The 15,806-nt window shown below is 43.1% G+C and overlaps 1 protein-coding gene across 1 annotated transcript in view; it reads left to right on the forward strand.

The window, feature by feature from the left end:
• The first annotated feature begins 1,042 nt into the window (after nt 1–1,042).
• Nucleotides 1,043–15,806, forward strand: part of LOC308280571 (ATP-binding cassette sub-family B member 6-like) — a 42,365-nt gene continuing 27,601 nt past the window's right edge. The window contains exons 1-6 of the mRNA XM_080720896.1: nt 1,043–1,226; nt 4,880–5,165; nt 8,538–8,775; nt 11,647–11,787; nt 13,060–13,249; nt 14,180–14,272. Coding sequence (XP_080577022.1) covers nt 4,888–5,165; nt 8,538–8,775; nt 11,647–11,787; nt 13,060–13,249; nt 14,180–14,272 — 940 coding nt within the window. The 5' untranslated portion in view covers nt 1,043–1,226; nt 4,880–4,887. The remainder of the gene's footprint in view (nt 1,227–4,879; nt 5,166–8,537; nt 8,776–11,646; nt 11,788–13,059; nt 13,250–14,179; nt 14,273–15,806) is intronic.

Consider the following 15,806-nt stretch of genomic DNA (forward strand, 5'->3'; position numbering starts at 1 on the left):
ATGTCAAGGACCCCCAGATTAATATATGCATGCAAACCGCAGAGCCTTATCTGAAAAGTCCTTGAGGCAGGAACCCCCAAGAGAGAAAGATTGTTTTCCTCGCAATTTTTATACGATTTTTCAATATTTTTAAAATACATAAAAGGTATAAAACAGCCATGGTTAAAGTGGTTAAGCTGGTTGTGCTACTATATTAACAGTTTTAGCTGGGGACCCCCTGGAACCCCCTTCAAGGACCCCTGGATCACTTTGAGAACCACATAAATAGGGAAAAGGTACAGTTTATGACGGTACAGTTCACTGGTACAAGGTCTACTAAAAGGAGATCCTAGAAAAGACTACGCTTATTTACACAGGAAACCATTGAAGTATCTCATATAACATTGAATGACAGTGCAGTAGATCAGGGAAGTCAGGAAAAAAAAGAGAAAAATAAACAAAAAACAGTAGGCTTAGGTAGCCTATATACAAAGAAGGGTCAGTAATCACATTTGAACTGGGGAACCCCCAAACTACTCATATTTGATGAGTTGTGAGCTTGTAACAGCTATTTTCACAATATTTGCCTCTATTTGACAGTTTGGCCAATATGTTTGACCGGTTTTTATAGTATAGTTTGTTGATTACTTTTGATGGGGTAATTGCATTTTTTTATTCATTATTTTTTTTCATCCTTTTTATCTTTTTAAGTATTAAAAACTAAAAATGCTTATTAAATTGTCACTTCACTGTCAACTGGGACCCCTTCAAAAATCATGTGGGGACCTCCCTGGGAGTCCCGACCCCCAGCTTTAGAACCACTGCTATAGAGTCAGTATCAATCAATTAATCAATCAATAAAAAACTGCACTTTTCAACATGGCATTTCACGGGCAGGTCAGGAGGGGGCGCCGGAGTGCCGAGCAGCCAGCCAGGTTGCCGGGACAACCGACCAGCAAGAAGCCAAGAAGCCAATCAGGGCGCGAGCGTCCCTCCAGACGATAGGACGCCCCTCCCAGCCCTGGCCTGCTGTTACAGTGCATGTTGTGTAAACGTTGTTGGATAAGGACTGTGTAGGACTGAGGAGAATACAATATAAGGTTATGGACAGTGACCGTGAGCGTGCATGAGAATGACTTTGTCTCTGCAATAAACACATAGGTAACCAACCAGTTAGTTTACTAGTTAGTTAACTAACTAGTAGTGTGTGTCAAGTCAACCAGCTGCAGCCTTCTGTTCTTCACAAGGTGAGTGCACACTGTTCACACTAGCTGTACTAAACACTGTAGTCCAACCATATAAGACTTATTAATGAGTACAGTAACAGTAACGTGTAAATAAATGCCTGGTTATAATTGTGTTATGCTGCGTTCACACTGGCAGCGACAGGCTACCAATTTCAATTCAATTCAAAGGAGCTTTATTGGCATGAGAAAACATACGTTTACATTGCCAAAGCAAGTATCACAAATACAATAAAAACAGTTGAAAATGGGGAACATATACAGTTGGAGGGGGTACAGCATTGAGTTAACAGAGCTATGTCGCATTGTGACCAGTGGTGTACTGTAAAGTACATTTACTCACTATAGTAAATATCTTAAAGTACTTCTTGTGCACTGAAAGCTACAAAGATACAGACTGCTATTATTTTTCAATGGAACATATACTACATATTACACTATACAACAGGGTATCCAGGTTATTAAACAGAGTATTATCCCCCTTGGGATAATAAAGGAATTATCTATATCTATCTGAGTCTTTATACTGTAGTTACACCTGCATTAGCAGTTAACATGGTTGTAACATGTTCTGTTCAGACCATAATCACAAGAACATGAAATGCAATGCTTCAGCCATGCACCAGATCATGTATTGTGTATGTGTATTTTGCAGTTAGACATTGGCAGCTATTTGCAAAATGTGATATGATACAGTATGACATAATGTTAAGTAGGCTAGTATACATTATAACTTATAAGATTTGAACCTTCAAAATGTACCCTTCAACATATTGTGTATAATGCTATGCTATGATGACATCCACAGGTTTTTATAGAAATTGTTGAAATTAAATGATCTACAAGCATGTACAAATTGTATACATGACAGGTGGGCACTATAGGGGCATCTGGGCACATGGATGTACAATCGTCTATTTTGTCCAAAAATGTAAAATAAGGAGTAATTATTATAGTAATAAGTAAACATGATGTGAACATGCACAGTACATCATTATCAGACTTCAGTTTATCATTCAACTCTCTTGTTTATGCCCCACAATGACTGGATTTATCCTTTTCATATTTTGGAAACAAAAGCCAATTTAACAGTATACCACCTTCTTTGGTGCCCGGCCGCCTGTCCTGTTACCTTCATAGCACGTATTGTATATTTCGACTCTTCTGGTTACCAATACCAATACTAGTTTAGTCATACTGTCTACAATCCTATAAGTAACAACAACCATTAGGTGTGTGTGTGTGGGGGGGGGGGGGGTATGCCTTTAATGGTAATTGCATTTATATAGCACACTTTTATCCAAAGCACTTTACATTGTGCATTACACATTCATACACCCATGTCAGAGGAAACCATGCAAGGCACCAACCTGCTCACCAGGAGCAACCAGGGGTTCAGAGTCTTGCTCAAGGACTCTTCCACACTAACTCTGGGGGCGCCTGGGATTGAACATCCGGGCGCTCTACCGGCCACTCTACCCCTGAGCCACTGCTGTCCCATTCTTTTATTATTGATAGACAGTAGGCTGAAATGGAGAGAGAGAGAGATGGGGAGTTCTATACTTCCAGTCTTTTTTTTCTTTACACATTCAACTTGTATTTTTGTTGTGGTTTCAATGAAGGGAGGGGGTGCAGAAGGGCAGAGACCGTAGTATCTTAGCAACACTGAAAGCGCTATTTCTCATTGGTCGTGTCATGATTAAATGAGCCAATGAGCTGCCCGCAATGAGCTGAGTCCAGATCCAGACTGGCATTAATGTCTTGAGATGTGGCATTCCATGCTGCTACCATAACTGTTAACATTCCCTGCTCATGCTCATATTGCCAAGCTAGAAACATGCAGATCTCCGCCAGGCTGGGTTGTCTACCCAGGGCTGTGCCAGTCAGTCGACACAAGACGGTGCAACTGCTAAGTGAAAGCTCAGCCCCATGAGCCGCCTTGGCACGGAGGTTCTTCCATGGCCTGCTTGGGCCGCAAAGTTTCACACCAATAGGTCCGGCAGTGTCCGAGATTAGCTGTACGCACACACGCACGCACGCACGCACGCACGCACGCACGCACGCACGCACGCACGCACGCACGCACACACGGACACACACACACACACACACACACACACACACACAGCCATTCAGCTAGTCGGAAATAATATAATAACAAACTCCACAGCTAAATTAGGTGCGGCCATGAACTATGACCTAAGTACCAAACATATCACTGAAGTCACTGAACCCCAGACAGCACAGCACAACAAGACAGCTGCTCTCGCTGTCTGCTGTCGCTGTCTGCTAGTAGCCAAGAGGCTGCTCAGGAGAAGGAAACGTTAGCGTCATTTCTGTTATGACGAGCTCCCATTTCACTGTTGTGTTGTGATGTGATGCACTCAGTCAAAAGCACATGCTGCTGCATAGCAGTGGTTCTCAACCTGTGGGTCTGGCCCCGCATGGTTTATTTTTGCGGGGAGGAGGGGGACCCCAGATGACAGTGTGAAGTGACAATTTCAAGACATTTAAGACCTTTTTTAAATCTTAAAAGAAAGAAAATAACTCCTACATTTGTTGCAGCCTGAAAAGGTTGAGAACCACTGCTATAGTATTTGTGTGTAAAATATCGCAAGCTTCTCTGTTACTCTATTGGTTAAGCAATAAGCACTCTGCTCATGTTCAGTGATTTTCTCTATTATAAAATGCTAAATGGTGCATTTATATTGTGCATTTATCTAAGGTGCTTTTACTGCTTTACATAGATTGTGCATTACATTCACCCATTCACACACACATTCATAGTAGGATGGACGGAGGAAACCATGCGCAGCACCAACCTGCTCATCAGGAGCAGTTAGGGGTTCAGAGTCTTGCTCAAGGACTCTTAGACACTAACTCTGGGGGAGCCCGGGTTCCCAGTTTGATTGTGGGTAACTGTTGGATACATGGAATAGTTGTCTGACGGGATCTGACTTCACATCAGCGTGGTTCCAGAGACAGGGATCCTTATTGGCTCTACACAACCATAAGGGGATTTGTCCACCATTTAGAAGAAACCATTGCGTTTTGAGCATGAAAAATGCTTTGATGGACACATGTCCTTAGAAACACTTAGGGTTAAGGGTATGGTCACACCGAGCTGTACTTAGTTATAGTAATAATTATATAAGTTATTAATAATTAAGTTATCAGTGGGAATGGCCCTTTACGGCCGGACTACACCAAGAAATGTGTGCATATGCGCGTACTGTCCGTGAAGACGCTCGCGTATGCGTAAACGCTCCAGGCTACACCAAGGAGGGAGTATATGTGAGGAAGACCAGATAGTCTGTGTACAAAACGCATACGCCTGCTTAAAAAATAGAACCGATCCTATTTTTGGGGAATGCGTATCCGTGGTTCGCGCTATCCGTACGCCTGGTGTAGCCGGCTGAATTGATATATATTGGATCTATCCAAAACGCGCATACGCGCGCGCGCCCCACATACGCACTGACGCGCGCGAAACGGCTTGGAGTAGTCCGGCCGTTAGTCTGCTATAATAAATATGCTTTCCTCACAGTTAGGCCACTAAAGTTAACATGCTGTTGTTTCTCACAGTTAGCCCAATAGGCCTACATGTACTGTATGTATGTCTTCCTCAGTTCTCTCTGTCCGTCCTCCCTGCCCAGCATCCATCATGGCGTTGCTCCGTAGCTACTGTGAGGCCAACTCCTCTGTGTGGCGGACCTGGGTGGACCGCGGCATGGCGCCCTGCTTCTACTTCACGCTGGTGCCCTCGGTGCTGCTGAGCCTGGCCTTCCTGCTGGGCACGCTGCACTGCGTGTTCTACCAGCGCTACGGCACCGCCATGGAGCCCAAGTTCGTCCCGCGCTCCCGTCTCTACGGCCTGCAGCAGGCCGTCTCCGCCGTGCTCATGCTGCAGTTCCTGGGAGGCATGCTGTGGCGCGCCACAAGGTGAGCTTTTAGAGCAGTGATGGCTGAGTGGTTAGTGTCCATACCTAGGACTCCGGAGACCCCAGAGGTCGCAGGTACGATTCCCCGCTCCAGCTATCACTGCTCCCCTCCCCCTCGTGCTCCTTGTGGGCTGCACTGTGTTCAGCTGGGTTAAGCTGAAAAAAGCAGCTGGGTTGGGCTGCGATATCTGAATTTCCCTCGCGGGAGGAGTAGGTAAATATCATTAACTATCATTTACTGTAGGCCAGGGGTCTTCAACAGGGGCTCCGGGACTACCTAGGGCGTCCTCAGAGTTGCTACTGGGGGTCCTCCAAATCTTTGTGTGATAGAAACTTTTTTTCTCCTTTTTTATATTAACCACTTGAACCCTAGCGTCCATATTCTGAGAACTTTTGCCGAAAATAGACGATCTACAAGCTCACAACGCCTCGCAGCGAGGCGTTGTGAGCTTGTAGATCGTCTATTTTCGTCAAAGATGTTTGGTTTGTAGGGGAAAAACAAAACATGAACCGTTAAGTGTTGATGGTTCAAGTGGTTAAATATCTGAAAACACAAATTGTCACGAATCCAAAATACACTGATGATTATGCTGTCAAACGATGAAAATATTGAATCTATGAACAGGTTGTGGGGGTCCCTGCTTCATCCCTCTCTCAACTAAGGGGTCCTTGGCCTGAAAACGTTGAAGACCCCTGCTGTAGGCTATATCTGACCCCATTAACAGGCATACTCAAATAGCTGAACCTGGGGGGTCACTTTACAAAAAACGGGCCAGTTGATAAAATGACGCAATTAATGATGCTTGATAACTTCTGTCATTTGATTGGTGCCTTATCTTGTTGATCTTAACAGCTGACAGTATTTTCTGGCAAATTAAACGTAGTGGTATTGAATTTGCATGAGACGGTCAAATTAAAGCTAAAGCATCCGTCTTATTTTGGGTTAAAGTGCTGCAGTTTTGCCTTCTTGGATGTAATAGTAATGTAATTAAAGATAAACTAATAACTTCCCTCAAATATTATTATTATTATTTTGATTGATTGATTGATTGATTGAGAGTCTTTATAGAACAACAAAGTCATGACGTTACTCGCCCTTCCCTCAGAAGTAATTTCTCTATGGAGAATAACATTGAGTCATCTTAAAATCGTCTCATATAAGCATTGTGGTCGGCGATATTGTCGGGGAGGTGGCTCTGTATGGTTTATGATGGTCAGTCACTAATATTTGATACAGTCTGTTTCTGGTGAAAATGTAACTAATTCGGCAACAGTAACATTAGTGTTTTCTCACCATCAGTTGATTCTTCATATCCATATGAGTCAAATCACTGAGGTCATTTCATTTGTTTATGTTTGGAACACAGTTCTTATATGACGCTATATGAAAAAATCAGAATGGGAGGGGGGGGGGACAGAAACCAGGTAGGATGGGTAAAGTACGTCAAACTTCGTTGCTCTATGGTCCTTCAAAGGAGTATTAAAAGGTTTTTTACTGAAAAATCCACTCCAGTGAGCCATGGCAGTTTTTTGTTTCTCTCTGTGTCTTCTAAGGCCTTTTGAGTTGCAATGAAAAATAAAACTTGTTGCTTGCGGATAGGGCATTCACCAAATATTCAAATATCAAAGTCACTATTCGACGTTGTTCACCGAAACTTTAAAGAATATATAGTTTATAAAGCGTGGCTAGATAGGAAGTCATAAGAATGAGTTGTCAATGACCCTGGTGGATGAATTTGTTAATGCTCTAGGGATGTCCCGATACCACTTTTTTGCTGACCGAGTACGAGTACAAGTACTTCATTGTGAGTACTCGCCGATACCGAGTACCGATACGAGTACAATTAATAATACAAAACAATGTGTTGTCATCCTCACAAATCTTAAAATTAGGGATGTTCCTAGCGACTAATTTCACTGACATGTACACGACAATTTTGAAACCTATTGGGATAACCGAAAATTAATTGATGAATTTATTTATTGACATTAACAAGCAGAAAATAGCCAAAATCTAGCACATTTCAATCTATTAGGCTAAACCTCATTTGAAAAAGATATCAAGAGTATATGAAAGCCTTTTAATAATGTTTATACTATTGGAATCTGCTCCAAAATAATTGATTACATCACCAGTGAAAGACGTAGTCTAAAACTAGGTCACCAATTAAGCTCACCGCAGCGCAGCTGGACTGACAGGACTCCTCTCGTTAAGCGACCTCTCTCATCTCGCTCATCTCTCATCACTGTTAGGCCTACTTTAAACCATTATTTATGGCATTCGCAGCCAACTTATGACTGAGACTACTTTCTCCATGTTCTCAAAATCTCACCTCAAAATGGATTATTCTTCAGATGAGCGGATCACACTGATGCAACAGGCTCGAGCCGAGCTGCCGAGGTAATGAGTGAGTGATTCACATCCAGTCGCCTTTTTTGGATTTGATTTCTCCATCAAAGGCAAAGCACTCAGACAAACTTTGCATCGTAGCAAGTTTTAAGATTAATGAATGATGAATGATGCTGCTAAATCACTCAATGTAGGCCCTCATGTTGAAGCTGCAGAAAGACAGACAGACAGCCTGCTGCCGCTGAATGCCAGCGTTCACTCCGTTCAGCGTGCACCAAGGGTGTCGCACCAAATTCTGGGCCCTGGGTACAAGGATTCACTGCTGGCCCCCCATGAATGTTCTTCATGGGGTATTTAAAAAATAGCAGATCTGCAAGCTTGCAGTGCGGCACTGTGAGCTTGCATATCTGCTATTTTTCAATAGCAAAAGTATAAAATAATTAAGGCCCTGGCTTTCACCTTGAGCCCCAGTAACCCAGTCCCACTTTTCTCCCCCTTGTGACGCCCCTGTTCGGTATCGGCCGCTGCCGTCAGAAGTATCGGGCGAGTACGAGTACAGCAAAATAGGGTTGTATCGGCGCGAGTACCGATACCGCGAGTACCGATACCGTATCAGGGGTTCTCAAACCTTGCGTGACCCCCAAAATAGACATATTTGAACTGGGGACCCCCACCCTGACAAGCACTTGGAATTGTAGGTATTACATTTAATGTGACTCGGTTCCACAGATAAATATTGTGAAAATAGCCAATCTACATGCTCACAACGCAAGGCGTTGTGAGCATGTAGATCGGCTATTTTCACAATGTTCGCCTCTTGCTTACTTAATATTTGACAGTTTGGCCAGTCCTGTCGAATATTCGACTATTCGAATACTTTGAGGTCGAATAATTTGAATACTAAAAATCACTATTCGTGAATGCCCGGCCTAGTGTATTGTAGTGTTGGCGGTGCTGCTGCTAACAGAAGGGTTCAGCCATGATGCCATTTCATTGTCTTCCTCTGTGCTCCATGCCTCTCAGTGGAGGGGAGCTCCCCGGCTACGTGCTGCTGTACGGATGCTTCTCTGCCCTGGGCTGGCTGTGGGCCGCGGCCCTGCTGCGCGTGGAGAGGACCAGGGTGCTGGTGAGCGACCGGACACGAGGACACAGCGCCTTGCTGCTGCTCTACTGGGCCCTGGCCTTCTGCGCCGAGAACCTGGCCTTCGTCTCCTGGTTCAGCCCTCACTGGTGGTGGGCGCTGGAGGACCCCCAGCAGCAGGTGAGAGAGACAGGGTCCACCGTAGACCATACATGGGCAACTGGCGGCCCGGGGGCCACATGCGGACCCACGGGCCCCACCTTCACTTAATGCGGCCCTCAGGTTAATATCGGAGTACTGATGTATTATTGATTTCAGCTGTTACAATTCCAAACATGGAAAAATGACCTGCGTCTATATTAGTAGCTTAATGACTAGTATTAAAATGTTATTGCATTTTTATTATATCCAATGTATTTGTATTTAAGTCCATAAAGTTAACATAAGAACATATTGATGCATTTGAAATTTTAAAACAAAAGAAGAAGAAAAAGTTACTTTTCGGGATTCCATTTCAAAAATAGCAAAAATAGCAGATCTACAAGCTCAAAATGCGTCGCCCTGCGACGCGTTTTGAGCTTGTAGATCTGCTATTTTTGCAATAAAGGCATAAAAAATAGCCCAAAAACAAATCTTAAAAAAAAAAAAAAAGATTAGTGGCCCTCTCCATCATCAAAGTTGCCCACCCCTGCCTTAGACATAAGCCCCTTCTCCACTGGAAGATGGAACCAGAACTTTCAGGAACCTGAACCTATTTTTTTGGTTCTGGTTTTGTTTCCATTGCGTGCGGCCCGGTTCCAAACGAGGTTCCTGGAACCTTTTTTAGGTCCTGCTCCTGAGGTAGAACTAAACTTTAGTTCTGGGAACCTATGGGCGGGGCCAGCAGCGCTGCTGCTCTTTTTTTGGGACCTTCCCAGTTAGTTCTGTTTATATGGAAACTAAGTGGAACTTGGTCCCAGAACTTCACAGGTTCTTGAAAGTTCTTGGTTCTGGAAGGTTTTGGTTCTAGTTCTGGGTTGGCTCTACAGTGGAAATGGGGCTTGGCCCCTTCTCCACTAAAGGGCCGAACCAGAACTTTCCATAACCAAGAACTTTCAAGAACCTGTGAAGTTCTGGGACCAAGTTCTGCTTACGTTTCCATTATAACCAGACCTAACCAGGAAGGTCCCCCATAAAAGAGCAGCAGCGCTGCTGGCCCCGCCCATAGGTTCCCAGAACTCATGTTTAGTTCTATGTCAAGAGCAAGATCCTAACAAAAACCGGCCTGGTCTGAAACCGGGCCGTGCGCTATGGAAACAAAACCAGAACCTAAAAAATAGGTTCAGGTTCTGGAAATTTCTGGTTCGGCCTCGTAGTGAAAAGGGGCTTATAGTGTAGCGCCCAAGTCCAATACCTGCGTGCTACTGGTTGCCGATGGCCGGGTAAGTTTAGACGTGTTCTCATAATAAACGATGTTCCAATATTGCAAAAGTACATATATACTTTTATTGCTGTCAAACAGAATAGCAAAATTAGCAAGTTCTTAAGTTATTAGATTTAATGCCATCCACTGATAAGGCTGTGTAGTTTTTGTGTGTTTTCAACTTATTTAGTCTCAATTCTACAGCATCTGTACTTTATGAGTGCTACTGTAGAATGTGCAGTCAGTGTTTACAACCGGACGGACGGAAGGGTGATTATTTGTTAAAGCTGTGTGCGTGCGTGCGTGCGTACTGTATGTGTGTGTGTATGCGTGCTGCCATGTGACATGGGAGTAATGACAAGACAAAAGCATGTGCCTATATTTGCTGAGTCACTGCCCTGTCAAACCGTTTCACTTCCCCAATGCGTTTCCTTCAACCAATCAGAAACAGTGGATTTGCTGAGTCACTGGCCCGTCAAACCGTTTCACTTTCCCCCATGCATTTCATTCAACCAATCAGATAGAGTAGACGATGGGTTGTTGCTCCTCCCACTCTGCCTTGGCTCCAAACCGACCGTGACCTTTGCTTCTTATTGGTTCATGACATAAAAAAAAAAGAAAACATAATCGGCCTCCTGACATTTAAAATGCCTTCTTTAATCTACTTGATCAGAACCTGATTACACTCTGTTTTAAACTTAGACTCCTGTCGATTGATAAACAGTAAATGATTAACAATGTCCAAATCTAGTAGACAAATTCATTTATATATCGTTGCTTCCTGTTGGCTGTAATCTCCAGATTTGACCTTTTTCTTTCATAAATGAATGCCCCACTTGATCATAATATACCACAGCGTCACACAAAAGCATCAAAAGTAGCAGATCTACAAGCGACACATTCTGAGCTTGTAGATCTGCTACTCTTGATGTTTCTGAATATGAATCCTGAAAAGTAACAGTTTTGGACATGTGAGTGAGGTTTCCAACCGACAGAGATATACACACGCATAAAGTGTTAACTTCTTCTATAGCACTGGAAAGCCTGCTTGTTACCCTTTTTTAACTGTTCCCCGTTTTTAAGGTCCATGTTTCTGTGGGATGAGCAGGACCGCTGAGAACAGCAGCATAATAATAATAATCATAATCTCAATCATAATAATATAATAATATTTATATATACTGTATATATAGTGCTTTTCTGAGTACCCAAAGACACATGGGGGCCATGAGAAACTGTGGCCTAAACTGTAAATGTGTCTGTCCACTTTTCTCTGTGGTAAATGGTGCATTTATATAGTGCCTTTACAGATATTGTGCATTACATTCACCCATTCACTCACTCACACACCGATGGCGGAGGAAACCATGCAAGGCACCAACCTGCTCACCGGGAGCAATTAGGAGTTCAGTGTCTTGCTCAAGGACACTTCGACCGCAACTCTGGGGGAACCCAGGATCGAACTGGGAACCTTCCGGTTGCCAAGCGGCCACTCTACCTCCTGAGCCACTGCCGCCCACTGTGGTTGCTCTGTGGTTGATGATATAAATGTCTCTCTGTCTTCAGGTGCAGTTTACTCTGTGGTTGATGTTGTTAACCCATTTAGGCCTAGAATTATTGAATGCTGTTGTTAATGTCTCTGTCTTCAGGTCCAATTTTCTCTGTGGTTGATGCGGTACCTTGGCACCGGCATCCTGTTCTTCATGGGTCTGAAAGCTCCAGGGTTGCCGCGGAGACCGTACATGCTGCTCATCAATGAGGACGAGCGAGATGTCGAGCATGATGGACAGGTAATCGGCACACGCACGTGCACACACACGCACACACGCACTCCTAGTATAGTGATGCGTTGTTCTGTTCAGTTATCCTAAAAGTCCAGGGTATGAGACAATAGACAGTGATACAAGTTCAGCTTAACAACATCGGCGCCAGTCGACTTTCAGGTCGACTATGTCATTATGGACGTCCCTGCCGATCGACTTTAATCGACTTTTATATAAAAGCATTGTTTAAGCTTTTATTTGGGTTAATAGACGGAGCTAAATGGTTTCCTTACCTTCAGCTGGTAATAACACGAGACCGTGAAAAAAAAAAAGGATACGATTATAACGTCACCGCTTAACCAGGCCTTCCTGTTTACATTAGCTTCTGCTAGCCGTTAGGCTCAATGCAAACCATCCGACCCTTACGCAGCTTCACTAGGTCGGATTTTGATTCGGAAACTTTCTGTGTGGCGTCTGTATACGTTCCGCTGCCCAGACCGATGGTGGTTTTAGACGATCAAGCACAAATTGAACAGGATTGAGCACAGATGGCGGCCCGCGGATCTCCCATTGTGAGTCAATGGAGTGACGTCACTTTCCCATCCTTTACTCATGGTTTATACATGGCTTCTTCTGAAGGTTTTAGTGTTACGATGACGCACTCTAGTGGTCTTTTTGTGGTGGTATATCATCATGGCTTTGAAAACAATGAAATTATACCCTATCATGTTGATAAAATATAGCTATTCCCTGGCGTTATTAGCGCACATTCATATTTCAAGTTGGCTGGCTATGGGTTAAACTCAACATATTTATTTCTTACATCTTATCAGAATACAAAGGGAATATTCCCCATGCATTAAACTTTCCTTTGTCCATACATCATCTCATCGTTTAACAGTTTGTCAGTCAGACTTTATAGCAGCTTTCTCCAAATTTTAGAGTTCCAAAAAAAGCATAACATATCCATTGAAAGTCCTATGTATTTTAAATCGTCTCTGTCGGGTGGAAACCTCATATGACCAAAACTGTTATTTTTCACGATTAAAATGCAAAAGTAGCAGATCGCGTTTCGAGCTTGTGGATCTGCTACTTGTGATGCGTTTGTGTGATGCTGTGATGTAACGGGGGGAAAACACCAACAGTTATATGGAGATAACAGGTTTCTGCACGACAGCAACCTCTATATACTGTATGTATCTCTACCAGGCTCTGCTGGGAGCAGCAGAACAGAACCAGTCTATAACATGTATTTTATATATATATATATATATATATATATATATATATATCTACCAGGCCCTGCTGGGAGCATCAGAACAGAACCAGTCCACCTGGCAGGGTTTCAGTCAGAAGGTGCGTCTGCTGGTTCCCTACATGTGGCCCAGAGGAAACGTCTTCCTGCAGCTGCTGGTCCTCCTCTGTCTGTGTCTGCTGGGAGCCGAGAGGGCCATCAACGTCTTTGTGCCCATCTACTACAAGAACATAGGTAAGAGATTCTCTGTGCCCATCTACTACAAGAACATAGGTAAGAGATTCTCTGTGCCCATCTACTACAAGAACATAGGTAAGAGATGGTTTCTATTTGCCCATCTACTACAAGAATATAGGTAAGAGATGCTTTCTCTCTGCCCATCTACTACAAGAACATAGGTAAGAGATGGTTTCTCTGTGCCCATCTACTACAAGAACATAAGTAAGAGATGGTTTCTATTTGCCCATTTACTACAAGAACATAGGTAAGAGATTCTCTGTGCCCATCTACTACAAGAATATAGGTAAGAGATGGTTTCTATTTGCCCATTTACTACAAGAACATAGGTAAGAGATGGTTTCTATTTGCCCATTTACTACAAGAACATAGGTAAGAGATGGTTTCTATTTGCCCATTTACTACAAGAACATAGGTAAGAGATGGTTTCTATTTGCCCATTTACTACAAGAACATAGGCAAGAGATTCTCTGTGCCCATCTACTACAAGAACATAGGTAAGAGATGGTTTCTCTGTGCCCAGCTACTATAATTTACAATTTAGGCATTTAGCTGACACGCTTAATCCAGAGAGATTTACAATAAGCAAGCATGAGTCTGTAGTTCTAATGGAAGCTAGGGAGTGAGTCTGTAGTTCTAAGTGCGACAAGGAGTTTATTCCACAGTTTGGGGGCCAGGAGGGCGAAGGGTCTTGGACGAGTGGGTTTTTGTCCTGGGTTTTTTAGCGATGGTTCTGTCAGCATCCCTGTGGTGATCTGAGAGATGTTTTCTCTGTGCCCATCCACTACCATGTGACAATAAAGCTGATTCGGATTCTCTCTTTCTTATAATATAGAGTGTTGTCATCCATTCACCTCACTCTCTGTCTCTCTCTGTTTCTCTCTCTCTCTCTCTCTCTCTCTCTCTCTCTCTCTCTCTCTCTCTCAGTGAACGAGCTGACGGACGGGAGCAGCTGGAACACTCTGGCCACCACCGTGTGCATCTACGTCCTCTTCAAGTTCCTCCAGGGGGGCGGGGCAGGTACAGCTTATACAGGGCACCCTAGGGTGCCTCGAAGCAAGTCCCAGGGTCCCACAGAGTACTTTGATAATATTTGGAATTGAATCAATGTCACTTTCGGTTTGACCACTTATACTTGGTAAAACGCACCTGAGTTGCGCTGTACTTGGTGCGTTCTTCTTCAGCCTACAGTACACCCACCAAGTCTCTTCAGCAAAAATAGCAGATCTACATGTTCACAATGCGTCGCGTTGTGATGCATTGCGAGCTTGTAGATCTGCTATTTGTTGGTGAATGTTCCCACCCAGAATAGGGATGCTGGGGGTTTATGAGTCTGTCCTACAGTATCTTTAACTCTTATGGGTCCATTTGGTTTCATTTTACGCTCTCAAGAGTTAAATGATTTCTTTAACATCTGCATTACTTATTTTACAAAAAGTCTCAACGGTACTTGAGTAAAAGTATGAAAGTATTCGAATAAAAAAAAATCAAAATGTACTTAATTCTACTTAAAGTACCAAAAGTAAAAGTATAAAATGTTTGAAAATAGATGCGCCGCGTTGTGAGCTTGTAGATCTGTTATTTTCAAATAGCCAAGGGATAAAATAAGGCTTAAGTTGTTAATGTATGTTTTCTTTATATTATAATTTATATCTGTAGTAACTAGTAACTAAAGTTTTCTAATAAATGTAATGGAGTAAAAGTACAACATTAGGATCTAAGATGTAGTGTAGTCGAAGTAAAAGTATTGGAAATACTCAAGTAAAGTACAGGTACCTCAAAGTTGTACTTAAGTACAGTACTTAAAGGAGTAGTTCACCCCCCAAATTACATTTTTTCTATTGATTACTCACACCATGGAGACTTGAGTTCAATAATATTTTTTGGGTATTAATCGCATTCCTAAGATAAAAATTTGATTATAGTAAATGTACCCCCATTGATTCCAGATGGGGACCCGAATGTATTTGTGTCCCCATCCGGAATCAATAGGGGTACATTTATTGTAATACATTTTTTGTCTTAGGAATGCGACAAAAAAACAAAAAATATGATGTTACTCAAGTCTTCATGGCATGAGTAATCAATAGAAAAAAAGTCATTTTGGGGGTGAACTACCCCTTTAAGTAAATGTACTTAGCTACTTTACACCACTGGTAAACAATGTAGTAAAACCAGTAAGACTCCCTAATCGGGAGATAAGCGACCGTCAGGTCGCAGCGTGATTTTAGGGCAAAAATTGTAGGAGCAGTGTCCAAAAATGAATCGGCCTCATGGTAGCGCTAGAAGAGGGCCGTGTGAACGGTTGCAGAGATATGAGCAGGGCAAAAGTGTGACGTGTGACTGACTGACTGACTGACTGACTGACTGACGGACAGCTGGTCGAGGTTTTGATAGTAAATGCGACCTGACGGTCGCAATAAAATATTATACGTTGTTGAACGCCTGTCACATTATCGCGAGGATAGCGCCTCCCAAATCATTCTGACTCTCTGCTGTGTCAGTGGTCATCAATATGTCCGTACAGACAAATGTGTCAGTGGTCATCAATATG

The sequence above is a fragment of the Nannobrachium achirus genome (genome assembly GCF_963921795.1).
Source record: "Nannobrachium achirus genome assembly, chromosome: 24".
In the NCBI taxonomy this organism is placed as follows: Eukaryota; Metazoa; Chordata; class Actinopteri; order Myctophiformes; family Myctophidae; genus Nannobrachium; species Nannobrachium achirus.